Raw genomic sequence first — 27,780 nt, 5'->3', positions numbered from 1 at the left:
TATCCTCAGAAAGTGTTGTCCACTTCCCCCATGACAATTTCCAGATGGATCAGACATACGGTTATTCAAGCCTATTCCATCAGGGGTCAGGTTCCTCCTTTCCCTGTCAAGGCGCACTCTACTCGGGCACTTAGTGCCTCCTGGGCCTTCTGTCACCAGGCGTCAGTGACACAGGTTTGCAAGACAAGCCACCTGGTCGTCGGTGCACACTTTCACAAAGTTCTATAAAGTGGACGTGTTGGCATCTGCGGATGCTTCATTTCGCAAGGTTTTGCAGGCTGCTGTTTAGAGGACTTGATCCTCTTTGAAGGTGTATTGTTTTTTTCATGTGGGCTCCAGATGTTTTGGTTGAGCTCCTGTTGCATTATTGGCTACTGTTTAGCCTGGGGATTTTTTTTTCTGTTCCCACCCCTCATGTTTAACACTGATTTGGGACATCCCGATGGTTAAGAAAATCAGGAGCTGTGTCCGTCAATGAATGAAAGAGAAAATGGGATTTTTGACTTACCGTAAAATCCATTTCTCTGATGTTCATTGACGGACACAGCACCCACCCCTCTGTGGAGTTGTAATTCTTCTGCTACTGCTTGTACCAAAACTGAGTACCTATAGCAGGAAAAGGGACTATACCCCCTGGCACTGCCCATAGGCGGAGCCAGATTTTTTTCTAGCCCAATGGTTATAAAGGTCAGGAGCTGTGTCGGTCAATGAATGGATTTTACTATAAGACGTTTTTTTCGCACTTATAGCACTTTCATTTCATCAGTATATAAGGACTATGTGATTTTGGGTATTTGAGTACATGTTTGAGTAATTTCTCAGCGCAACACATTTTTTTGATTGTTCTAGTAAATAATAGCAGGGGTTCCTTGAGACCAGACAGTTATTTCTTTCATGTTCCTCCATGTTAAAAAGGTTGAGAAGGGCTGGTATAGTGTATGTACTAAAAATGATAAACCTCTTCTTTTTTTTTTTTTTTTTTTTGTTTACAGGCTTTTACCAGTTTATCCGGCCTCATCACAAGAAAGAATTTAATTCGGCATGTGAAAAATTTACCGGAAAAGGGTGCGGATACAAACCAGAACACAGTATACCACGGGAAGAGAGAGAGAAAGGTGAGCAATTCAATGTCAGGACTGACTTCTCTAGTTATCTAAACCTCTCAACAACCTTATTTATTTACATGGCTATTGTGGCCAACTTTGTTTTTAGCGGAGCCTTCCACCACGGTGCACAGCCAGGGCATTTCCAAGCTAACTTTCTCTGAGGGTTCAGAGCATCACTTGAATCAAGGTGGAGGCCACATGAGCTCCGAGTCCTTAAAAGGTAGGAATTCAGCTGAAACATTTATCCATTCAAATTCCCGCAAGAGATAAACCCATCAACCAAGCTTTAGCTGAGCAGGAGAGATATTTCATGAAATGTTGAGGGTTGTTAGGACTATCAAACTGAATCCAGAATTCAGCTGTTTCCTAAAGTAGCTCTAAACCCAATCTTTCTCTATCGCTCATTGACAGACGTAGTCTTCTTGATTCTCAAGAGCTGGGTTATGTTGTCTCCGCAGGAGTAGGACTAGGCAGAATGACAAAACGTTCTGGCTCCACCCTAGGGGGCAGTCCCTGAGGGTATATCCTCCCTCTCTCTGCTACAGGGAATCAGTTTTTTTCTGTCTAGTCAGGAGTAAGGACCTAAGTTCCTTGCTGGGATCTTTTTGGTCCTGGCAAGACTTTTTTTCTTTAAGAAAAAGACATTTTTTAGGTAGTTTTCTCCAGTGTTTTTTTCCTGTGAGATCTTCAAGCAAAAATGCCGGACTGGGCGACACTTGTGGTCACCCCAGCCGGCCTACGAGCGCGTGCAGACCAGGCATTGCGCTTGGTCGGCCGCGACATATTCAAGTAAGTATGCGGGGCCGGGCGACGGGCTGGATGTGAGATCCAGTGGTCACCCCGGTTTCTGCCTAAAAGCGCGTGCAGACCAGTGCGCTGAGTCGGCCGCGACGGAGTCCCAGTAAAGGGACTGACTTTGCGAGTTAAAAGCTCGCTTGGACGCCAGGACCAGAGAGTCGAGGCGTCCACAAACCCCCACCTTGGTGGAGAGGGTATTATGAAGAGAGGGTGCCTGTCGGTTCGGTATGGTGAGTAAAACGTTCCCTTTTTTCCTCATTTATGAGGCAGTATATATTATGGGCCCCTCCATATATGGTCAGTATATATCTGACACTTACAAGTCCCCCTTGTAATACAGCATGTGTTTGTGGGAAGTGGACTTGGTTCAAGAGCTAACACTCTACCCAGCAGACTGTAACATTACAGCAAACATAGGAGGTATAATCCTACCTTATGTGCAGTGTATCTCTGTAGATCCATATGTCACCTCTCAGCAGAGTGCAGGTGGATGTGCTGGGAAGACGATATCGGCGGTCCGCCGCCATTTTGCCGTAGACCGTATGCATGTATGTCTTCAGTCACGCCGGCCGCCATGTTTTTGGAGTCTTATGTCTCTTCCATGGGGGCGGCCATGTTTTGTGAGCCCAGCTTCCTCGTGGAGGGCTGGGAACGCCCAAAGGCGTACACAGGGGGCGGAGCCACGCCTTCTGCCCGGGAAAAAGCAAACAGCTCCTTCCAGTCTGTGTAAGACAGACGCTGGCTGCAGTTTGTTGGAAACTACACTGCATCGGTTGGTGAGCCTTGGGGGTCCCTCTCTCTCTCTCTCTGGGATCGAGAAGCAGGTACTCTGAGGGGCGCTATTGCGCTAGGGGGAGACACACAAAAAAAAAAAAAGTTTTTTGTTTATTGCTGGCAAAAGTGTCCTGTATTAACATGGACCCTGCCACTCATGTATCTCCTCCGGATCCCCTCGAGGGGTCTGCGGGATCCTCCAGCACCCCATTGACAGTTGAATCTTTGTCAGCCATTATGGAAACTTTTGTGTCCCGGGTGGAAGTGGCTTGTCAGGGACAGGGCGCAAGAAAGCGACCCCCGCCTAACCCCTTATTATCTGAGACCTCGGATTCAGACTCTGAGCCTATTTCTGCAGTTGCAGGTACTTCATCTGGTATTGGTGTCTCGGGTCCTGTCTCTTCAGACAGTGAGGAGGATGTTTCGGCATCCGCCATAGCCCGAGAGGAAGCGTTGGTAAACGCACTCATTGTATCTGTTCAAGAGACTTTAAGGTTACAGGGTATTCCATCAGAAATAGCTGAAACTGAGATCCCTTTTGGGACTAAAAAGCGCATCAAAGTGGCAAAGGTTTTTCCATTGCCCAAATGTTTTGGCAATCCAATCGATGAAGAATGGCGTCTGCCAAAACGCACTTTTAATATTTCCAAACGCATTGACAGGCGTTATCCGTTTGAGGAAACCCTTATTAAGAAATGGACAGAACCACCTGTGGTGGATTCACCAATCGCTAGATTGAATAAAGCCACGGTTATTCCTTTAGAAGACGCTCCGTCTTTTAAAGATCCAGTGGATCGCAAGATAGAAGCTATGTCTCGCACCATGTTTTCCTTGATTGGATCAGCTTTCAGGCCAATAATTGCTATTGGTTTGGTTTCGCAGGCTGTAACTGAATGGACCAAGTGGTTACGCCGGGACTTAGATGAAGTCCCTCAGGCGGTATCAGATTTGTTGGAACAAATGATACAGGGGTTACAGTTTGTATGTGATGCGGCGTTAGACGCCACTCCATTAATGGCGCGAGCATCAGTCTCAGCAGTGGTTCTCAGGCGTACACTGTGGCTAAAAGGTTGGATAGCCGACCAAGGTTCCAAAAAAGCATTGGCTAATATCCCCTTTTCAGGAGAACGTCTATTTGGAGCCAACTTAGATGAGATCATTAAGGATCTCACCGGTGGAAAAAGCACCTTTTTACCGCAAAATTTTAAAGGTAGAGGAACTCGTCAAAGACGAGGGCCTTCTTTTTCTGCTCACAAGAGGTTTTTTCGTCCAGCGGGTGAAAAAACTAAGTCCTCCAAGGTTCCTACAGGAGGCGTCAGGGGTCGTTGGTCGGGCAAGCAAAAGCCCGCCCCCTCCAGACCTGAAGATAAACCATCCAAAGCCTGAAGGTGCGCCCCCACCCATAACTGGGGTGGGGGGACGTCTTCGCCGGTTCCCGGATCCATGGCTTTCCAGAATCCCGGACAAATGGGTTTGCGAAGTCATAAAGTCAGGGTACAAGATCGAGTTTCGATCTCTCCCACCGGCGCGATTCTTCCCTTCCAATATCCGACTATCTCCGGATCGTCTAGAAGATCTGCGGAGAGCAGTCACAGATCTACTACAACAAGGAGTGGTAGTCCACGTTCCTTGGACAGAACGGTTTCAAGGGTTTTATTCAAACCTGTTTACAATACCCAGGAAAGAGGGCAAAGTGCGTCCAATTCTGGATTTAAGAGCACTCAATTCTTTCGTCAACATAAGAAGATTCAGAATGGAGTCCATTCGCACGGTAGCAGCCTTCCTGCATCCAGGGGATGTCTTAGCGTCCATAGACATCAAGGACGCCTATCTTCACATTCCCATTTTCGCAGGACATCAGCGTTTTCTACGCTTTTCCGTAGAGGAGAACCACTATCAGTTTGTGGCGTTACCTTTCGGTCTCGCCACGGCTCCGCGGGTCTTCACAAAAGTGTTGGCCCCTATGTTGGCACTTCTGCGCCAAAGAGGTATATCGATTCTAGGTTACCTAGACGATCTTCTGCTTCATGCAGAGTCTCCTCAGACCTTGCTACAAAACATAGAAATTACTATGATTTCTTTACAGGAATTCGGGTGGCTGGTGAACCAGCAAAAGTCTTTTCTGGTTCCCACCCAGAGGCTCGAATATCTGGGTCTAATTCTAGACACAGTCAGGACAAGAGTGTTTCTTCCGGTAGGGAAACTTCGAAAGATTCAATCAGCAGTCCAGTTGTTACTGTCCAACAGCTGGTCTTCCCTTCGGACTTGCATGAGGGTTCTGGGGTTGATGGTGGCTTCATTCGAAGCAGTCCCATTTGCCCAGTCCCATACCCGAATTCTTCAGCAAGAGATTCTCCTCAGATGGAATCGGAATCCGGAATCCCTGGACAATCAGATACGATTGAGCAAACAGACCAGAGAGTCTCTGGTTTGGTGGCTTCGGTCTCCAATGCTCAGCCAGGGAAAGTCATTTCTGCCAATATATTGGATGATAGTGACCACGGATGCCAGCCTATCCGGATGGGGAGGAATTCTCGGTCAATTATCTGCCCAGGGACTTTGGTCCCCGGAAGAATCCAGATTACCGATAAATGTATTGGAACTGAGAGCGATCAGACTTTGTCTGATTCACTGGACCGAGCAGCTCCAGGGCAGCCCGGTTCGGATCCAGTCGGACAATGCCACGGCCGTGGCTTATGTCAATCACCAGGGGGGCACCAAGAGTGTCCGAGCGGCCAAAGAAGTGGCTTGCATTCTTCGCTGGGCGGAACGATTTGTTCCAGCAATCTCTGCGGTGTTCATTCCGGGGGTGGAGAATTGGCAGGCAGATTATCTCAGCCGTCAGACCCTGGATCAGGGGGAATGGTCCCTCCATCCAGACGTTTTCCACCAGTTGTGCCTACGGTGGGGCACACCGGATGTGGATCTGTTGGCATCACGATTCAACAGGAAAATTCAGAGATTCGTGGCTCGCTCCCGCGATCCTCTAGCAGAAACCGCAGACGCACTGATCGCCCCGTGGGGACAATACCAGCTAATATATGCCTTCCCTCCTCTCGCGTTACTGCCAAGACTTCTTCGCAGGGTAGAGGAGGAAGGAATCCCAGTAATCCTGGTAGCTCCGGACTGGCCTCGTCGAGCTTGGTATGCCGACATGGTCAGACTGGTGGCGGACGTCCCGTGGAGACTTCCTCTCAGAGAGGATCTACTGTCTCAGGGACCGATCTTCCATCCTGCTTTACGATCGCTGGCTTTAACGGCCTGGCTATTGAGACCCAGGTGCTGAAGGACAAGGGATTGTCAGCTTCAGTTATTCCTACTCTAGTTGAAGCAAGGAAAGCGACTTCCAGAAAGATTTATCATCGCACATGGAAGGCCTACATTGCATGGTGTGAACCTTTGGGGTTCCGTCCTCGGTCTTATTCGGTTAGTCGAATATTAGCTTTTCTGCAACAAGGGGTTGAGCAGAAACTGGCCTTGAGTACTATCAAGGGTCAGGTCTCAGCATTAGCCATCTTCTTTCAGAAGCCTTTGGCTACTCATTCCTTGGTGCGGAATTTCATCCAGGGGGTGCGACATCTGGCTCCGCCAGTGCACGCGCCGTTACCCCCCTGGGATCTTAATTTAGTGTTGTCGGTTCTTCAGAAACCTCCCTTTGAAGATATTAGGGAGATTCCTCTACCCACGTTGTCCCAGAAGGTGGCCTTCTTGGTGGCTATTACTTCTGCACGCAGGGTGTCAGAACTGGCCGCATTATCTTGTCGTTCACCATATCTGGTGGTTCATAGAGATAAGGTGGTTCTTCGTCCGAATCCATCCTTCCTACCAAAAGTGGTTTCAGAATTTCATCTGAATGAAGAAATTGTATTACCTTCCCTGTGCCCTAAGCCCAGTCATCCTCGGGAATTTGCTTTGCACTCCTTGGATGTGGTCCGGGCGATCAGGGTATACTTGAAAACGACAGACTCGTTTCGCAAGACGGATTCACTTTTTGTGATCCCAGATGGACCCAAAAAGGGGTTGCCTGCATCTGCCACGACCATTTCCAGATGGATCAGACAGACGGTAGTGCAGGCTTATTCTATTAAGGGTCGGGAGCCCCCGTTCCCTGTTAAGGCGCACTCCACTCGGGCACTTAGTGCGTCATGGGCCTTTCGCCATCAGGCGTCAGTGGTCCAGGTGTGCAAGGCGGCTACCTGGTCGTCGGTGCATACCTTCTCTAAACATTATAAAGTTGATGTAATGGCATCGTCTGATGCCTCATTTGGCCGCAAGGTTTTGCAGGCCGCAATTTGAGGAGACCAGTGGTCTACCTCGAGGGTTTTTTTCCGTTGGAAAAATTTTTCTTTAGCCTCATTCTTTGTTTATAATGAGCCTTTAAAACTTCTAGTTTGGCACCGGTTGGGCCTTCTAGATTGGATTTGATTTTGTCAATCCCACCCCTCATTTGTGGCACTGCTTCTGGATGTCCCAGCTCTTGAGAATCAAGAAGACTACGTCTGTCAATGAGCGATAGAGAAAAATGGATTTTTGTAAGAACTTACCGTAAAATCCTTTTCTCTTAAGCTCATTGACAGACGTAGTACCCGCCCCTCTATCATTGAGTTGGGTTGGGTTAATTTCTCTGTACTGCTTTAAACAGAACTGATTCCCTGTAGCAGAGAGAGGGAGGATATACCCTCAGGGACTGCCCCCTAGGGTGGAGCCAGAACGTTTTGTCATTCTGCCTAGTCCTACTCCTGCGGAGACAACATAACCCAGCTCTTGAGAATCAAGAAGACTACGTCTGTCAATGAGCTTAAGAGAAAAGGATTTTACGGTAAGTTCTTACAAAAATCCATTTTTATAGGCTGGCAGAGGGTAGAGAGTATCTCTCCCTCCTTTGTTCTCATAGGGCTAAGCATGAGCAGTTATCAGATGGCACCATTTTCTAGCTCTGGCTGGAACAGATACCTTCTACAGTGCATCACCCTCTAATGCCTGTAGCCATCTACTGCCATGGGGTAGAAAGTTAGTAAAGCATATCTAAACCTAAAACCAAAAATGTAACACATTGAATTTTTACCAGTCCTTAGATGTGATGGCTGCTTTAGTCTTCTTTTTTTTTTCTTTTATTTCTATTCGGTGATCCCGCTTGTAACACACTTTTCTAGGCTGACAGCCTTTGTCTGAGGAGAAAGACATGGTTGTCACCCTTGACTGCTTTTTTAATTTGAACGACAAATGCTTTTCTCTTACGTTCTTTGACGGACACAACTTCTCTTCATTCTTGACCATAGGGTTTATAGCTCTACCTACAGGAGGAGGGCACTAGGCAATAAAAGAACACAGCACTGCCTATGGGCAGTCCTAGCTAGTATAAGCCCCCTCTCTGCTATAGGCAAGCCAGTTATTTCTGCCTAATGTTTCAGGAGTGAGGACATAGTGTACTGCCGGCACCTGTGGTTCCATAGCTCTGTTTTTTTTCCCTTCAATTTATCTATTTTTCTGGGATTTTTCCTGTGGAGATTGTCTATCAACAGCCAGGCTGAGCAATGGGCTGGATGATATAGATCCAGTGGTCACCCCAGTCTGGGCAAGAACCTTTAGCTCCGCGCTGGGTCGACTCTGACGACCCCAATCCTGGACCAAGGCAACCAGTGAGTCAAGTGTCTTGCGGGGACACACCTGACCGGGCGCCTGCAATCTATGTTACAGTGTCACCCTGGCTTACAGCCCTCCACTTTAGTGGAGAGGAGGATCTCTCATGGGAACCTTTCTTGCATGCTCCACTGGAGTGGTAAGTATATGTCCTCCCCCTTTCCTCCCTGGACGTGGTGTGGGGCGTGGGTACTTCCTGGGGTGGTCGGTCCTGCGAGGTTCCCTCCTCCCCTATGGGCGTCCCCCCTTTCCCCCAAAGTCTCTGGGGTTATTTGGTGCAGGGTTGGGCTCTTTGTCCCCCTAGTCCCGTCATACTTTGGCTGTGTCGCGGGCTGTAGCTATTGGGATAATGTAGTGCACCTACCCTCTCCCCCCTTTTTTGTGCTTTTCTGTATTGTCCTGCAACCACTTATTTTTTTATCCTTATCTCCATTATTTGGGGGTGGGGCATTCTTAGTTTACACTAAACAGCTTTACCGAAAGATAACATGATTTGATTTCCATTCAATGAAGGTGGCAAGGACACCCTCGTCTAACCCCTGGGATATTGTGATGGGGCTCCTGTTATCTTGTTGTGGGATAATTATTTGATTGAGCAACCTCTTTCTTCATCATGGAAGTTCCTTTTCCATAAATTTGAGGGGTTAAGCCCCGTACACATGCGCAGAATGTCAGGAGACATCTGCCAGTACAAAAAATACCGTCCGACATTCTACGCGTGTGTATGTTGGTCTATCCGACAGAAGCTGGCCGTTCAGCCGGCCTCTGTCTTATGTGCATGCTGGAAAAAAACAGCAGCCAACCGACTCCCAATCAGCACTCTCTGCCATCGGCGTGTTCTGTTTGAGGGGGGGCCTGTCAGAACACAACAGCTCAGCGGGGGAGATCTAACAATGCCAGGTTAGTCCAGCGGCATCCGACCGGAGCGGTCCAGCTCTTTTTTTTGTGCAAACCGCAGGGTTGCAAGAAAAAAACCTGTAGTGCGTACCAGGCTTTAGGATTGTTAGGCTTGGGCCTACCTTTGTTGAATATTCAGTCTTGTCTTGGTCGTTTGCTCAAACTTCCCTCCAGGGACCTGTAGCTCTTGGACTTGTTTGTTGTTAACCACAGCTCATTATTGGTTTAGTTTTCTCCTGTTCAGGTAGGGTGTTATTCTACCTTGTGGTAGTGGATTGTTTGTTGGCTAGCCAGTCTCTTACTGGTTCGGATCCATTGTTCTTTCAGCTCAAAGTTTCCCCTTGGAGGTGAATTTTTTCTGTCCTGGTCTGGCTCACCAGGTTGATCGCAACTGCCTCCCCTTGGTTGTGGAAGCTCCTCTGTGTGGTACAGGGATTCACCTTATCTGGCCTTGATTTGGGCATTGGCACCCCAGAATTCCTCTAAAATGCAGATGCTCTCAAAATACTTCTTGGGTCTCTCCGTAGCTGTTGCCCACTCTTCATTTGGACAGCATTTTGACAGCTGGACTGTTTTTCAGTACCTGGGTCCCTCAATAGATGATGGCGAAAATCGGATTTCTCTCTTATTCATTGACAGACACAGCTCCTGATCTTCATGACCATTGGGTTATACTGCCCAATACAGCAGTAAGACACTAGGCAGAAAAAGAATTGGCTACACCTATGGGCAGTCCCAGGGGGTATATTCCCTCTCTTTGCTATAGCCACCCAATTTTTTCTTTTTGGATAGAAAATTTTCTCTTGTTTTTTTTTTCCTGTGAATTCTGCTATTAGCTGCTGGACTGGGCGACGGGCTGGATAATCTAGATCCAGTAGTCATCCCAGTCTGGCCAGCGAGCGCATGAAGACCTCAGCTCCGCACTAGGTCGGCCGTGACATTGCCCCACCGACGGGGGCTGGCCTGCGAGTTAAACACCTGGGGAGGTCGCATACAACCGGGTCTCCGCCTGAGTCGCAGCGTTCCTCCTGATCGACAGCCCCCCATTTTGATGGAGAGGATGTGCTGTCTGGAGTGGTGCCCGCCTAGTTCCTGGTATGTTAAATAGCTGTCCCCCTCTCCCCCTGGAGGGTTTTGGAGTGGACGTGGGCCACTACTTGGGAAGGTCGGACCCCCGGGTTCCCCTCCTTCCCATCAGGCAGCCCCCTTGATCTGTCCCCACCCTGCAGTTATGCTGGGGCTGTGTGGGTTGTCTGGTCCACCTACTGGTTTGGGGGGGTTGTACCTGGTAGGGGCTCCTGCCAGGGCTCCCCCGTCCTGCCTGGGCCTGTCCTCAAGACTTAGGGATCCATCCTGGGTCCCTGGGAGCTTGGGGCAGCCATTTTGCTGTAGCCTGTGTGTTTCTATACACGGTGGCCATGTCTGCGTAGTCCAGCGGCCATTTTGCAGTGGTTTGCCATTGAAAGTAGTGGCGGCCATGAAAGTGGAGCCCGGTGGGCAGCGATTTCGGCGGTGGGAGCCCCTCCTTATCCCCTGGTGCTGACTCCTGGATCTTTTCACTTCCTGATCGCCGCACATGGAGTGCAGATTATCCTGGTGGCTGCAGGTGCTTGTTTCTGCTGGGTGGTGAGTCTAGTGGGGTTCTCTCCCTCTTTGCTGAGCATTGCTTGGTGCTTTGTGCCTGGCGACCGGGTGGTGCTGCCAGCGCGGTGGGGGTAGTCCCTTTGCAGTGTGTTACACTTTTTGTGGGGTCACCCTAGAGACTCCCTGGGTCTTTGGAGCACATCTCCCCATCTGATCCTCGCTCTTAAGGCTGCGGGGCCCTCCGGGTCCCAATCATCCATCGATGCACTGACGGGATCCTGGAGTCCTTTGTGTCCCGGGTGAAGGTGGCTTTTGGGCGACGGGCTAGCAAAAAGCGCCCTCCACCTTCCCTTGCGTCATCAGTCTCATCAGATCTTGAATCTGCCGATAATTTTGCCGCTGCGGACGTGGGTTACCCTACTGGGTCTGCGACCTTGTGCCAGGAATCCTCATCGTGAGGATGATCCTCCACATCTGAACCAGACTTCTTAAAAGGTCCTGACTAATCTCCCCTTTTAAGGGAATCTCCTGATTTGGGGCTACCCTGGATGACATCACTAAAGGTCACACAAGGGGAAAGAGTACTTTTCTTCCGCAGGCTACGAAGGACAAGGAACCTCTTTGCAGACTTGGGCCCTCCTTCTCTGCTCATAAGAAGTTTTTTCGTCCCTCAGGGTCAACTGACAAGGGTTTGAAGGCTTGCAGGGCCTCCTCTGGAGGATCCAGATGAACCTGGTCTGGAAAGTCAAGAACGGGCTTTTCCAGACCCGCGGACAAGGTTCCTTCAGCAAGAAGGTGCACCCATATCCGTATCGGGGGGGACGTCTTCTTTGGTTTCTGGTTTCTGGTCCCGTGAATTTCCCTGTTACAAGACAAGTGGGGTCACAAAGTCATTCGGTTTCGCTCTTGTTCCCCGGCAAGGTTCTTTCCTTCCAACTTGCGCCTATCCCCGGATTGGTTCCTCCGCTTTGCTGTGGGAGAGGAGTATTAGCAGTTTGTGTTGTTACCCTTTGGTCTCGCCTCTGCTCCTTGGGTCTTTACAAAACTGTTAGCCCCGGTGTTAGCATTGTTACGCCAACGGGGAATCGCGGTACTGGGCTACTTAGACGACCTCCTACTGCTCTGGTGGGAAACCAGGAAATCATTATACAAACTCTGAGGGAGATCGGCTGGATTCTAAATTTTTAGAAGTCTGCTTTGGTTCCGTCCACAAAGTTGGACTATCTGGGTCTGACCCCGGACTTGCATGCGAGTGCTGGGCCTGATGGTGTCTACCTTCAAGGTGGTTCTGTTTGCACAGTTCCATACGAGGTCCCTGCAAAGGGAGATTCTGGCCAAATGGGACAAGACTCAGCAGTCTCTGGACAATCAAATTCGGCAGAGCCAGGGAACGGGAGTCCCTGATATGGTGGCTTTGCTCTCCCACGCTTCGGCTGGGCAAAGCCTTCCTCCCCTTGTATTGGACAGTTGTCACCATGGATGCCAGCCTATCTGGCTGGAGAGGCGTCCTCGGCAAAAATTCTTCTCAGAGCATCTAGACCAGGGGTGTCAAACTCAATTTCATGGTGGGGCCGCATTAGCATTACGATCGCCCTCAAAGGGCCGGTTATATCTGTAGGATTAGATGTCCAGAGCACCCCATGCCCCCTTACACAACATGTCAAAACCCCCCGACCATCAGAAGTCAAGAATCACCCACCCTTCCTTACATCACAATGCACCCCCTTACCTTGTGCTGCTGCCAGGAAGAAGATACGGGTGGATCTAGGAAGAATTGCAGGGTCTGGAGGAGAACCAGAGGAGGGCTTGAATCAGCTTCCAGAGTTTGCTGAATGCTGAGACCAGGGGAGGCAAAGGCAAGGTGTTGCTGTGGCTGCACAGAGAGGTGCAGGATCTGTAGGAGGAGTTCTGCCCTCCTCTGTGCTGCAGACTGCTGAGAAGGGGGGTTGGGCAAAGATAGCCTTTCTGCCGCTGCACAGAGGAGTGCAGGATCTGGCAAAGGAGCTCTGTCCTCTCTGCTGCCGACTACAGAGACAAAGTGGGGGCAAAAAAAGGGGGGATTTGCCACAGCGGCAGGAGAGGTGCGAGGGCCACATGAAATGTCATGGGGGGCCACATTCGGCCCGCGGGCCTTGTGTTTGACACCTGTGATCTAGACACTGGAAGAGTCCAGACTACCGATCAATGTCTTGGAACTCCGAGCGATCAGGCCGTGCCTGGACTATTGGACGGATCGTCTTCAGGGATGTCCAGTTCACATTCAATTTTAGAATGCCATGGCCGTGGCTTATGTCAATCACTAAGGGGGCACAAAAAGTGTCCTGGCGGCTCTGGAGGTAGCCGGCATTTAAAGGTGGGCAGAACGGTTCGGTTCGTTCTAGCCCTCTCCGCCGTACACGTTCCCAGGCCCCCGTACCAAGCATAGATACACACAGACAGTAAACAGGTTTCAGTTGCAGTTAGGAGTGGAGTCGCAGTTAAGAGTTAATTATGTGAACCCTGCTTGCTCTTTCCCGCTGAGCAATCCAGAGAACCACAACCTGGCATTAGCATGCAGCGAAACCTATCTCCTCTATCCGATGCCATGGTGAACACTGGCTAGTGCTTAGACCCCTGCACCTCAGGTGAGCCTGCATCATCCACTATGGGGATTGGCTTGTATATTTCCAACTTATTACTTGTGAACCTCTCTACTGCTACAGCCACTGGGCCCTGAGTGTGACCCCCAAACAGTGCCATTTTAATAGCATCATGGGCCGTTGGGCAAAGTAATGCACTAGGGCCCCTACCTGCTTGCATCAGGTATGCCCATCACAGCACCCCCATTCACGAGGTGTCCCCATACATCAGAGTCCCTTGTCAAAGTACCCATATATATCAGATGTCCCCTTACATCAGGTGTCCCCTTACATCAGGTGTCCCCATTCATCAGGTAGATACATATTTGCCAGCACACCAAGGATCTTGCAAAAGCAGTCCAAAAACTTTATTCCAGAGAAGATCACATCAAAAATAAAAAGTGCAACGTTTCGGAGCCACGCAGGACCCCTTCGTCAGTGGCCAGCTGGTGATCGCTTCAGCATCCTGCACACAAGTGTCTACAAACCAGGAAGGTGTGCGATAGGAATATGAACTGTACAGTGTCCCATTCACCAGGTGTCCTCATCAGTGTTCCCACCACAGTGTCCCCATACAGCAGTTGTCCCCATCACAGTGCTCCTTTACATCAGGTGTCCCCATCACAGTGCCCCCATACATTCGGTGTCCCCATCACAGTGCCCCCATACATTGGGTTTCCCCATCATAGTGCCCCCTTACATATGGTGTCCCCATCACAGTGCCCCCTTACATCAGGTTTCCCCATCACAGTGTTCCTGTACATCAGATTCCCCCATCAGTGTTCCAACACATCAGGTTCCCCCATCACAGTGCCCCCCCCCCCCCCCAACACAGCACCTGCCACTCCTCCTTTTCCTGGCCCTAATCATGGGGCCCCCATGCACCTGGGCAATGCCCAGGTGTGCCCAATTAATAAGACGGCCCTGCCCCCAGATCATGACATTTTGCCTTTAGTTCACCTTTAAGTTAGATTCATTTGATTAATCATCATCAATAATCTGAGCTAAATAGATTTTTGGGAAGTTTCACTTTTACTAATGCATTGATTTTCAGACTTAGTAGGAAAGGAATTCCTGGCTGAGCAAACTTGAGTCACATTCTGCAGGCTAAATAATTATACAGTGTTGAATGGTTGACACTGACCCAAGGGCTAACCACAAAGCAAACTTTAATGAGTTTCTTTGGAAAGATTTCCAAGATAAGCTTGTTCTTTTTGATGAGGTTTGAAGAAAAGCCCTGCTTTCCTGGAAAACATATGCTCTTACAATGTTCCTTTGTTTATGTCCCCTTGCTAGCTAAGCACTTTATTGTTTTTATTTTTTGGAGGTTTTGTTTGTTTTGCACAGATCCAACAAGGGCTTAAAGGATAAAGGGACCTGTGTATGATTTTGTCTTCCCAACACACGTGTCTTTTCTAAGAATTAATCTCTTATGAAATCACTCTCCTCTTTTCAGTTTCAGTTTCCAAAAACTGCCTAGGCCTCTTTTGTGTTTACAACAGTGTGATATTTGAGCCACTGGTTTTAATTTTAATTGCTATTTTAACTTATTCTCGCTGGGAGGCCATCATACGACAAAGCTCAACTCCACTTTAGTTGAGATAAAAACATTCCCCTCTGGATGATCTCTGTACATTGCAAGGATTAGAACAACCTTTGTTGCAGATCCCTATCTTTTGTTATTCTGAAGAAATCAGTGTGTTTTTCTGTGCCCATGTTCAGAGTGAGTCTAATGGGAGTGGTTTCATATATCAATCAGCTGTGCACCTGCAGGCCTCTAATGAGAAAAGCTTATATGCCTGCATCCCTTTAGCCGGGATTTCATATTGAAAGTATCTCTCCAAAAATGACATTTTTGTTGCAGGGGATGCCTGATATCTGACTTGTATCTTAGTGCAGACTTCTTGGTAAATTGGTGAGCCAATCACACAAGCAGGAAATGTTTCTGGGGATGTGGTCAGTATAAATTCTGTGTACAGAACACCTCCAGGTAGCCATATTGCATTGCATTTTCAGAAAATGACAGAGCTGCAGATTGAATAGGAAAGGTAATTGTTTAATACCATTTAATTACAATATGACTTGTGTCGCAATTGTATACTCTTCATTATTTTTTCTTTATTTGCTTTTTTTCCCCCTCCATGAAAGTGGAATTACCCTTTAAGCGGAGACATCTGAATGATGCCTGCTGCAGTCATCATTCAGATATCTTTTTTTTTAGCACGCTATTGCCTGCAATGTAAAAGTCATCATAGCTGCTGTTTAGCTGCTTGATTGCTTTTACAGGCGGTGGGAGGGGGTGCGCCCCACCCTCTGGTGCAATCGGCTAGCTGGAGAATAAAAAAGGCCCACGGCGGCAGTTTACTATAGAGCTGTCCATGGTCCCCTCTATAACCCTTGAAGTCCGGAGGCGAAGCCATAAGGTCCCTTCCGGAGCCAGCAGATGTACGCACTGCCGTGTCTTTTATATTTTTGCTGGGAAGCTTGAAATCGTTTTTTTCATTGATTGCAGGCTTTCCAGCATAGAAGAGAGATCTGGGGACTTATAGACCCCCAGATCTCTGTAAAGAGGACCTGTCATGCCCTATTCTTATTACAAGGGATGTTTACATTCCTTGTCATAGGAATAAAAATTATAAAAAGGAAGTGTAAAAAAAAAAAAATTAAAAGCGCCCCATTCCCTCACGCGCAGAAGTGAACGCATACATAGGTCACGCCTGCATATTTAAACGGCGTTTAAATCACACAAGTGCGAAATCACTGCGAACGTTAAGAGTGAGAAAAATAATTCTAGCAGAAGACCTCCTCTGTAACTCTCAACTGGTCACCTGTGAAAATGTTTAAAGCGTTGCCTATGGAGATTTTTAAGTACCAAAGTTTGGCGCCATTCCACATTCCAGTATGACATGGGCTAACATTTTAGAGTGTTTTTTAATTCATAAAAGTGTTTTTGTTTTTTTTTGTTTTTTTTTTTAAATCTCATTTAGAAATTACCATGACATAAAAAAATTGCAACAGCCGCCATTATATTCCTTAGGGGCTCTATAAGGGTTAAGGTCAGGACCTTGCTTTGTGCACTGGTCCAAATCATTTGGTGGAGGGGAGGGGGGGGATTATTGTGTGGGGTTGTTTTTCAGGGGTTGGGCTCGGCCCCTTAGTTCCAGTGAAGAGAACTCTTAAAGCGGAGTTCCACCCTAATTTTAAACTTTCCATCATACATAACCTTATCACATGCTAAAAACTAATTGGATATTTTTTTTTCGGTTGGTTTACCATATTTTTAGTGATAAATAACTGGACTTCCTCCTTATGCGGCCGCAGCCGCCGACGTAATTTCCTCCTTTGCATTGACTCCTGGGAGATGAGTGTCGTCAATCTCAGGAGTCAATGCGCCTGCACCGGTGTCCCTCGTCACTTCCGGTGCAGGTGTGTCATTCTCTGCCAATGGATGGAGAACAGCTTCTGGACATGAGTAATGACGCGGAACCAGCTGTGTGATGACGCGCCTGCCCCGGAAGTGACGAGGGTATAGCATTCTGGGACTCGCTTACAACGGCAAAATCCAGGAAGAGGGAAACTGGCTTCAGATGCCCACACCACAAATGGCCGCTCTGTACAAGAATTTCACAAGGTAAGTAATTCATGCTGCATTTACACTAAACGGGACGGTTTACACAATATCGTTATTGAAATGCACTACCCCTGACTATTTTAGGGGTATTTTTTGCTAAAAAAAAAAAAAAAATTGGCCGCTTTAAGGCAACATGACTGCGCACCAGTGCACAAAGCAAGGTCCATATAGACATGGGTGGTGGAACTTGACTGGTCCTGACCTCAACCCACTAGAACACCTTTGGGATAAATTAGCCTTCCCAGAAGAGTTGAAGCTGTTAAAGCTGCAAAGGGTGGGCCAACTCAATATTGAACCCTACGGACTAAGACTGGGATGCCATTAAAGTTCATGTGTGTGTAAACGCAGGCGTCCCAATACTTTTGGTAATGTAGTGTATGTGGTATCGCTGCAATCATTCGGAGCAGGAGAATTTATTTTGGGTTGTTCTTTGGAGGTAGGTTATGGTAATAGCAAGAAATCCACAGCTGAATTATTAAATGTGTGTTTTAGATGCTAAAGTCTGACGTGATGCTGAAGCGCTTGAAAACAGGAAAGGTAGGAGCCATGGCCAGGCACCTATACAAAATTCTATTGCAGAGAACTTTTATTTGGATTTAGTTTAACTGATAGTGTCACTTTAAAAAACATTATGCTAAGGTCAGATGAACTATATTTTCCACAATAAAATACGTCAAAACCAGGTACCACCACCACCAAAAAAGTGCCAAAATCAGAAAAGGGGGGGGGGGGGGGGGATAGGGCATACAGCAGAGCTTTCCCTTTAGGTTTAGGGTGAAGTTCTGCTTCAAGAACAAAAACATGTGCACATATACAATATCTCACATTTTGTAAGTATTTTATTATATCTTTCTATGTGACAACACTGAAGAAATAACACGTTGCTACAATGTAAAGTAGTATAACACCTTGTATAACTATATAACTATAAATTTGCTGTTCCCTCAAAATAACTCAACACACAGCCATTAATGTCTAAAACGCTGGCAACAAAAGTGAGGTACACCCCTAAGTGAAAATGTCCAAATTGGGCCCAAACTACCAATATTTTGTGTGGCCACCATTATTTTCCAGCACTGCCTTAACCCTCTTGGGCATGGAGTTCACCAGAGCATCACAGGTTGCCACTGGAGTCCTCTTCCACTCCTCCATGACGACATCACAGAGCTGGTGGATGTTAGAGACCTTGCGCTCCTCCACCTTCCGTTTTGAGGATGCCCCAAAGATGCTCAATAGGGTTTAGGTCTGGAGACATGCTTGGCCAGTCCATCACCTTTACCCTCAGCTTCTTTAGCAAGGCAGTGGTCATCTTGGAGGTGTGTTTGTCCTTTAGCAGAAGCGGGATAGTGCCATTCGTTCTTAAAGCGGAGTTCCACCTAAAAAAAAAAAAATTGACATAAAAATACCCCCGGCACAGTCAGGGCTAGTACATTCCACAATGGCTAGCCTCTGATCTGTCCCGGGTAGCACTTACCTGAAAGAAGAAATACTTACCTTGAAAATGTCTTGTCCAGCGCTGCCATCTCAGGTGTGGGCAGCTTGAAGCCAGCGCGATCCTCTTCTTCGTCCTCTTCGGTCTTCTTCGGTCCCACGATTCACTGCGCCGGCCCCACCGTCACTTCCGGGGCTGCAGCGTCATCCCTGCACAACTTCTGGGCATGCCCAGAAGCTGTTTAGCAAGGTATGACGCGCCCGCACCGCAACTGACGTCAGCTCCCAGGAATCATTGCAAGCCAGGAAGTGACGACGGCCCGTGGCCGCCGAGGGGAGGAAGAAGGAAGTAAGGTGAGTATATTTTCTTCTAATCCAAGGTAAGTAAAAATAAAAAAAAAATGCGATTATCCATTTCTTTTTAAGGTGACCTGGCACAAGAAGATGAACAGAAGAGTAATTTTAGGGTGGAACTCCACTTTAAGGGCAGCCTGATGCATCTCCTATTGCTCAATTTTTCGCGCACAAGAGGCATTGTGCTGCATGATTTTGGAAAAGGGTCGTGGCACGACTTTTCCACATTTCTCCTGTGTAAGGCAGCCCACTGATAAAATGGGTTGACTTTCACACGGCGCACAGGAACGCGCTAAAAACACTTGTCACATGCACAAGTGTAAACCAAGCCCTGATTCGTAAACGCCTAAACAAATTTAATCAGTTCTTAAGCGTTTTTACAAAATAATAAAAGTAAACAGCTACAAATACTGTAGCTGCTGACTTTTAATAAAAGGACACTTAACTGTTCAGGGGTCCAGTGCTGTTCTCACCAAATTGGTTCTTCTTCAGTCTTCGGTCCACAGAGCCGTGCATTTATACTGTAAGCAGCCGGCTGCGACTCCTTGCAGCTTCACAGCCAACCGTGCACGCACAAGCCGCACTGTACTTTGTGAATGGTCCCGCAGAAGGTTGTGGGGGGGTACTTTTGGTAGATACCTGCGACTATCTGGAAGTGAGTGCTGATACTTGGTACTCCCCCACCACCTCCACCACCAAAAAAGTGCTTGAATAATAAGAGGGGGGCGGGAATGAATTGAACCTTCCCCTTTAGGGTGAAGTTCTGCTTTTAGAACACACAAATGTACCCATATATGGCAGAAACATGCATATGTCCGCAAATGGCAACCTGCTCCAACTAGGGTCACTTTGTAAGCTGAAACGAGTCCTCATTATTCGCCGGAGCTGTTTGTTCACTTTTATATAAATATTCTCAAGAAATGGCTGCTGTGTTCTGGCTTTGCTTGTTTTTCTTTAACATGCTTTCCATTAAAGCCAAATTGATGGGGGGGATTTACTATTCTGGCATATACAATTTATTTCAAGGAAGGAGGTTATATCCAAATATTTTTTTTTTTATTTTATTTACGACTTTGCTTTTTTTTTCTCTAATATATGGGGTACACTATGTACGTCGCAGCCGGTTAAGATGTCAGAATATTAAATGATCTGGTTTTTTCTTTCTAAACAACATGACTTGACAGGAAAGCTTATTCAAGAGCATGTGCAAATATGGGTTAGAGTAACAGCTTATCTAGATTGCTGTGGTAACCTGCACATATTTGGGCAAAAGAAAAACCTAGCCTGAGGCTGAAGCATGATGTCAGTCAACGCCGCTTGGTTTTTTAACAATGTGCTTTTTATACTTCCAGTAAAATACTCACAGTGACTTCCTTTTAATGTTGTTGTTGTATGTTGTGTTTTTGCATATATTTCCCAGTTTAATATTTTAAGGTGATACTAAAAGCCTTGTTTGTTATTAATGTAGCACTACTCTCTTTGGAGGTGCTGGTTACGGGTTCCCCTGGGTTACTATTAGCAACAGCAGAACAGTCTGGCATTATTCCAAGTGTTTTACCTCAGACAAGAAACAGTCCAGTATCTTTGGTTTTTAGGTTTTATTTGGAACTTGGATAGGAGAAGGGAATGAGTGGGATACTTTTAACTTAAAGAACTTTGCACAATAGGCTGGGACAACTTGAATAGAGCTGAATAGCGCTGGTTAACGCTGTATAATGCTAAGCAATGCTGAGTAACGATGAATAGAGCTAGTGACGGCTAGGCCTCTGCTTCACTTTGCCCTTGGCTGTGAATGAAGTAATAGAGCTTCCTGGGGTAAACTATATACTGAGGTAAGCTGTACTCTGAGGTAGACTGTACTGCTGAACAACTTCAGGGCCCTTCCTGGCACCTTCTTTGTCTCTAATCTTCTGGGTTAACTACTTGGCACCCCCTTTCCTGTAACAATCTGTGTGAACTGGCTCCTTGATCCCCTGACTTCTCTGGAGTGGCCTCGTCTCCTAGTCAGACCCTTGAGCAGATCCCTCAGTACTCACAATACTGTTTTTCCCAAAGTCTTCTGCCCAACAGCTCCGCTGGTCAGCACACTGGATCCTCTGCAGCTCCGCTCCACACCTGGTTCAACAGGCCAACTGCCTGAACCACCTTCCTCGCATCAGCAGGAGGAGAGACAGCTGTCCACCTCCTCCTGGGACTTTGCTCCCACCAAAAGACCGCCCTGTCACATGCTCCCTCCGGATTTATAGCCAATCCCAGGATGCAATGCCCACCCACTGAGAAAGCCACAAAGCCTGGTGTGCTACTGGTTAGGTTTCCTCCACTGTCCGACAAGCTCCCTTATTGGATACAGTGGGGAGACTCCCTTAGACCCAATAAATCAAACCTGGAAACATATGACAGGCTAAACATATTACACTTAACCTGTTTTGTGCAGTTGGTTTTGCACAGAGTGGCCCGGATCCTCATCTTCTTGGGTCCCTCACTGGCGCTCCTGGCTCCTCCCTCCTGCCAGGTGCCCCGCACAGCAAGCAGCTTGCTCTGGGGGCACCCACACAGATGTGCTTCCGACCCTCGGCTCTGTGTGTCCATTCCGGTTCGACCCCGCTCCCTCTGTCTCCTGATTGGCTCACTGGCTGTGATTGACAACAGCGGGAGCCAGTGGCTCCAAAAGCCAATCAGTAGTGCAAGTCCCTGGAGAGGCAAGGCTGTCGTGGACATGGCTGGACGAGAGGGGGCTCAGGTACGTAACATGGGGGTCTGAGGGGCTCCTGCACATAGGTGTGCCTTTACAACCATTTTAATTTAAAACAAATAAATTAGGTTTTCAACCATTGTAAAGCAGAGTTAGTTGTATGCTGGCTGGCAAGCACAGGAGGCCTTGCCGGGATGCTGGCTTGCACAGAGTGTTATGGTGGCACCCAGTATTAAGGCAGAAAGTCCCAGGAGTCTCCAGGAGCGCGTGCCAGAATGTCCAGACATTCACAGCATACGGGCACATTATTGTTAAATTACCTCCCAGTTTGGCCTGCCTCCAGCAATGACAGGTCCATACCCCCCTGTTGCCCTCGCTGTCTTCTACCAGCCTGGCTCCTTCGGTGGCTTTCTTTGGCCACCGACACAGACCTGCTGGAATTGCATTATCCCAACACCAGGCTCCTTTCTTGGCATCTGTAGGGCCGGATCTACACCTTAGCGGTGCATTAATATGTGTTTTATGTTAAGGCTGCCTATTCATTTTTAGTAACACATTAAAACGCAATATTCCCCACGCACACATTCAAGATAATCGGCAGTTCAGTGATGTTGGGTGCTGTAATTAGCATAGATTGGAAATCGTGGATACTCAAAGTGAAGAAATGTCATCAGCACACCAAGGATTCCTTGAAAGGGTCCAAAGCTTTATTTCCTGGTCATATATATGTAGCACCCTCATAGGTAGGTGCTAGGTAGGTAAAGCCTAGTGTCTCCATCTGCTTATCAGGGGAGCCTGATTAATAGTTATGCCTGTTGCATGTGTCCAGGGTGTGATTCATCTGGGCTGAGGGAGTGTCCCCACTGTATCCAATAGGGGAGCCTGGTGGACAGTGGAGGAAACCCAGCCAGGGACACACAGGCTTTTGTAACTATCCCAGTGGGTTGGCACAAACATTGGTGCATCCTGGGATATGTTATAAAAGCCAAGGGCACATGTGACAGGGCGTCTTTGAGTGGGAAGCCAGGTCCCAGAAAGAGGGTGACATTTGTCTCTACTTCTGCTACTGTGGATGGTGGTCACAGGCGGTCGGCCTTGTGAGCTAAGAGTGTGGTGCTGAGCCAGGAGGTCCAGGAAAGCTGACTGGTGGAGTTGGAGGCAGAGCAACCTTGGGAAAAAACGTGTCGGTGAGTACCGGGAAGCTTGCTGGGGGTCTGCCCAGGAAGGAGAACACTCCAGTGGAGAGTCAGTGGACAGGTGTCAGCACAAACAGCAAGTGAGAAAGGGGGTGCCAAGTTAGAACCCTGAAGAGTAATTCAAGCAGGAACACATTATCTATTTTCACTTCAGTGGCAAGGTGAAGCAGCGGCCTTGCCACACACAACAGCTAGTTGTCCTCAAGATTGTGCATAGTTCATAGTTGGAGTATCCCACTCATCCCTTTTCCCATCCCAGTTCAAAATAAAACACAAAAACCAACATCCCCTGGATTGATTATTGACTGAGCCAAGGACTTTCCATGCTAATTATCTGCTATCAGTTGCTAAGGGGAACCTAGAAAGTGTAATCCTCAGCAGTCCCCAAGGGGGCAGTGCTACATATAAAATGTGTAGCAATGTTTCAGAGCCACGCAGGGCCCCTTCATTAGGCAAGTCCATCATCCACTTTCTTGATGATAGGGCCCTGCGTTGCAAGAACACTTGAATAACGATCAACCTAAATCAAACAAGTGCTCATGTTATCCACCACCAATACTCTCTAGCAGCTCATCTTCAGCTTTGACTCCTGTTTTACCAGAGAGTCAACATGCAGGGTTCCTCTTTAGGGATATATAGAGATCTTTTCGGATGGATGGATGGATATCCTTAGGCAATTCACAACCCAGCTCCCTCCTTCATACGGTGCTCACATGTATTACCGGCCATATAAAACAAAACACATACCATCTAGTGCTCTCTGTAATAACAAATTTATTGCTACAAAATCTAAAAGTAGCTCACTCACATAGAAAAACACGGAAAACAGTGCCAGCTCCAGTTAACATGCCCACAATGCAAATGCGTCAAGCTAGCCCAAGTGGGCTGAAAGCATACACTGCACTAAACATTGGGCTGCCAGGACTAAGGGAAAGGAGGTGGCCATAATGCAGTGTTTTCCTGATGTATTGTCTTCTGTATAAATTAATAACATTGGAACTGTAGAGAAACTAGCCTAATAACCTTCGATTTTGCCCCCATTTGCACAGAACACGCAGTTTCACAGGATAGATAGCTCTGCAAACTTTTTATAGGTACACCCCAATGTCTCCAGATGTTTGTTTTTTTGGAAGCTTGGTATTAAATGAACAAATACTATGCAAATATTTCTGTTAAATCATTTATAAATGTTTAGGGAAAAAACCTAATATGGAATTGACTCAAATCATTAGACAGCAGATGACCGAATGAAGTGGGAATGTTTAGTCGTATTCCTAATATCTTTGTTCCTTATTTAGCAAAGAGGAAGTTGCAAAGGTAATGATTTCCCAACGTCAGCCCATCCAACAAGAATGCTTGCCAATAGCCTTTAGTCTGGCACAATGCGGAAATGCACGTGTGGGGAAACAGCCGTGATTGAATTATTAATCATACCCTCTTGACACTCGTGTCTGTGTGACATTAAATGCCAACAAGTGGAGAGGTCATACTTCATCGCTATGAATAATCAGTTTACGATTTCAATATTGGAGTTAACTGTTACATCCTTGGTACTTTTTATCCACTCCATGAGCACTCAAAACTAACGCCAAATGCAATAAAAAAAAAAAAAAAGTGAACAGTACAAAAGTGCACATGGTGTACACTGGGTCCTCCTCTGAAGAGAAGGGACCCTAGCCTTCATCCCCCGGGGCTTAAAGCCTCGTACACACTCAACAAATTTCCGCCGACCGGTTGTCCGTCTTTTGTCCAGAGTGTCGTCTGTTGGTTGGAATGTGCTCTAGACTGCACACGAATTTTCCCGCACGACAAAATTCTACTTCAGAAGTGATGTCATGTGTTGGATTGCTTTGTATGTGTTCTTTCATCTCTGAGCATGCCTAGTCTTGCTCATAAGATTTTTCCCCATCGAAATCTGTGCTAATGAGACGAAAATCGGACGTGTTTTGATGGTCAACAAAAATTTTATAGCCTGCACACCAGGATTTTTTCGGCCGAAAAGTCGGAGTCGGTTGTCGGAAGCACCATACTAACAAGCCGAAAATCGGCAGATCGGTCGTCGGACGAAAATTCCCGGCCGAATTTCGACTCGTGTGTACGGGGCTTAAGACTCCTGACGGGGACTAGGGTACTCGTAGTTCACACAGCCAAAACCAGGCAGACACCATTTTTCTGTGGACCTGCTGAAGCAAAAATCCAAACACACACACAGAAGACTGGTCAGCTGTATAGAGATCGCTCAGGTGTATAGAGTCCAACAATCAGAGGTCGAGTGCACTTCAGACCCGCAATCCCGGTAGCTGTAAATTTTTGAAGTAGAGGACTGCACTCCGACTTTGAAAAATGTGATAATTTATTGGTGAATCCAAAAATCCATAATAGACAATAGTCCATAATAGACAAAATTATCAGAGATAGGAGACAAGACATAGTCGACGCGTTTCACAAAATCAAATTAGCCTAATCATTGATCAAGCGAATTTGATTTAGTAAAATGTGTCTTGTCTCCTGTCTGATAATTTTGTCTATTATGGATTTTTGGATTCATCAATAAATTATCATATTTTTTAAGTTGGACTGCAGTCCTCTATTTCAAAAATTTGAAGCAAAGTCCACCCAAGTACTAGGTGGGGCTTCCCTGAAGGAAGACCTAATGGGAGTGGGAGAACCTGACCATTAAAGTGGTTGTAAAGTCAGAAGCTTTTTTATTTTTTTTTCCTAATGCATTAATATAAAAATCCTTCTGTGTGCAACAGCCCCCGTAATACTTCTTATACCCCTCTTTAGCCAGCGATTTCCACAAGTGCATCAGCCGTCTCTCTCCTGATTGGCTGAGACACAGCAGCGGTGCCATTGACCTACGCTGCTGTTAATCAAACTCTGTTAGCCAATCAGGAGAGAGAGAGGGGCGGGGCCAAGTGGCAGCTTCATGTCTGAATGGACACGCGAGGGTGCGGCTCAGCTCGGGTGCCCCCACAGTAAGTTGCTTGCTATGGGGGCACACAACAGTAGGGAGGGGCCAGGAGTGTCAGCCAGGGACCCGAGAAGAGGAGGATCTGGGCTACCCTGTGCAAAACCAACTGCACAGAGGAGGGGAGTATACCATGTTATTTTAATAGAAAAAAAAAAGACGTTACATTCACTTTAAGCCTGGCACACACTATGAGGCTTACTTTGTTCAACCCATGGAGTCGAACCAAAAAAAAAAAAAACAAAACTGTCAGCTCCGGTCAGAGCCGCTGTACTAACGATCCATAGTTAGTACAGCAATCTCCCCCGCTGAGCTGTTGTGTTCCCCCCCAAAAAAATGTAAAAATCAAAATTTTTTAACATTTTAGGCCAATTTGTTTTCTGCTACATATTTTTGGTAAAAAAAATCGCAATAAGCGTATTTTGATTGGTTTGCGCAAAAGTTATCGCAGCTACTAACTATGGGAAATTTATGTAATTTTTATTGTTTTTTTTTTTTTTTTTAACTAGTAATGGCGGCGATCTGCGATTTTTTTTTTTTTTTGCAGGACTGCGACATTGTGGCGGACAGATCGGACCCTTGACTGACATTTTTGACACTTTTGGGAGTACCAGTGACATTACTACAGTAATCAGTGCTATAAATATGCACTGTTACTGTTAAAATGACACTGGCAGGGAAGGGGTTAACTTTTTTTTGGTGATCAAGGGGTTAACGTATGCCTGGTGCTTACCAACGTGTGTGGGGGGAGGGGACTGTGTGACACAGGCACAGATTGCAGGTTCAGCTATGCTGAATCCTGCAATTTGTCACTTAGGAGATCCGCCCGCTTTGTTTACACAAGCGGGCGGATCTCCACACTCGATCCCCGACGATCGGAAAGAGCGGCGGTGATCACCGCCGCTCCTCCCCAGGCCCGACTACCGCTGTGACTGAATACAGCGGGAGCGAGCCTCCGGCGGCGCGCGCCGCCCACAAGGGGAGGAGTCCAGCGACGTAGGTTTACGTCGCTGGATGATATCGAGCCACTTTGCCGCAGTACCAGCTCAGTGAGCGGTTGGCAAGTGGCTAAGAGCTCTGATCGGGAGCCGGTCAGTTTCTGGTTTTCCAGCATACACACTGGGCCGAATGTCAGACGTTTATTTATTTATTTTTAACCACCCGATGTCGCCCGGCATGCAGCATTAAAGGAGCCGATGTCGCCCGGCATGCTGCATTAAAGGACTTGTAAAGGCAGAAGGTTTTTCATCTTAATGCATCCTATACTTTCCTGAGCCCGTCTCTATCCAGCGATGTCCACAAGTCCCTCGGCCATCTGGGACTCTCCCTCCTGATTGGCTCCCACAGCTGTCAATGATAGTCAGTTAGCCAGTCAGGAAAGAGAGGGAGCGGGGCCGAACGGCAGCTCTGTGTCTGAATAGACACACAGACCTGCAGCTTGGCTCGGGTGCCCCCAAAGCAAGCTGCTTGCTGTGTGTGCACTCGACAGGAGGGAGGAGCCAGGAGCAGCGAATAGGGACCCGAAAAGATAAGGATCCGGGCTGCTCTGTGAAAAACGACTTCACAGGGCAGGTAAGTATAACATGTTTGTTATTTAAAAAAAAAAAAAAACACAAGACTTTACAATCACGTGCTTTACCCACCTAAGATTTTCAGGGCAAGTCTGAGGACCTACACCATGCTCTACCTTGCTCAGTAGATTTTTTTAATCATGAGCTAGGATGGATGAGCTAGGTGGTGCCACCCACAGCTTGAATTTTGGCTGATTTAGCAGGAATTTACTGAAATTTGAGCGGTCGTTGGCTAGTTTTACATGAGCAAGAGCATTCTGGCAGATCCTATTCGTAGAGTGCATTTGCAATGGTTGCACAGAAAAGAGACCCAATGAGAAGGAGAGAACCTGACCACTTGGCCCCCCCCAAAGATGTCAAGGCATGTCTGAGGACATACGCTATACTATTCGGGAGCGAGTAAAGTGCGCAGTGCTGTGCACAAAAGTGCAAAAATTAAGTAATATGTGCTTTGGGAGTGACAATGTGCAAGTCAATGGCTGGTCTTCCAGCTGGTATAAAAATTCCTCTGGCAGCA

The 27,780-nt window shown here is 47.3% G+C and overlaps 1 protein-coding gene across 1 annotated transcript in view; it reads left to right on the top strand.

Moving 5' to 3' along the window:
* Positions 1 to 27,780, top strand: part of RTEL1 (regulator of telomere elongation helicase 1) — a 314,420-nt gene that overhangs the window by 180,070 nt on the left and 106,570 nt on the right. Inside the window, exons 29-30 of the mRNA XM_082271526.1 lie at positions 993 to 1,115; positions 1,213 to 1,326. Coding sequence (XP_082127652.1) covers positions 993 to 1,115; positions 1,213 to 1,326 — 237 coding nt within the window. The remainder of the gene's footprint in view (positions 1 to 992; positions 1,116 to 1,212; positions 1,327 to 27,780) is intronic.

The sequence above is a fragment of the Pelophylax lessonae genome, assembly GCF_965119305.1.
Source record: "Pelophylax lessonae genome assembly, chromosome: 11".
NCBI lineage: Eukaryota > Metazoa > Chordata > Amphibia > Anura > Ranidae > Pelophylax > Pelophylax lessonae.
Note: the sequence above shows the minus strand (reverse complement) of the source record. Positions and strands in the feature narration are given on the sequence as shown.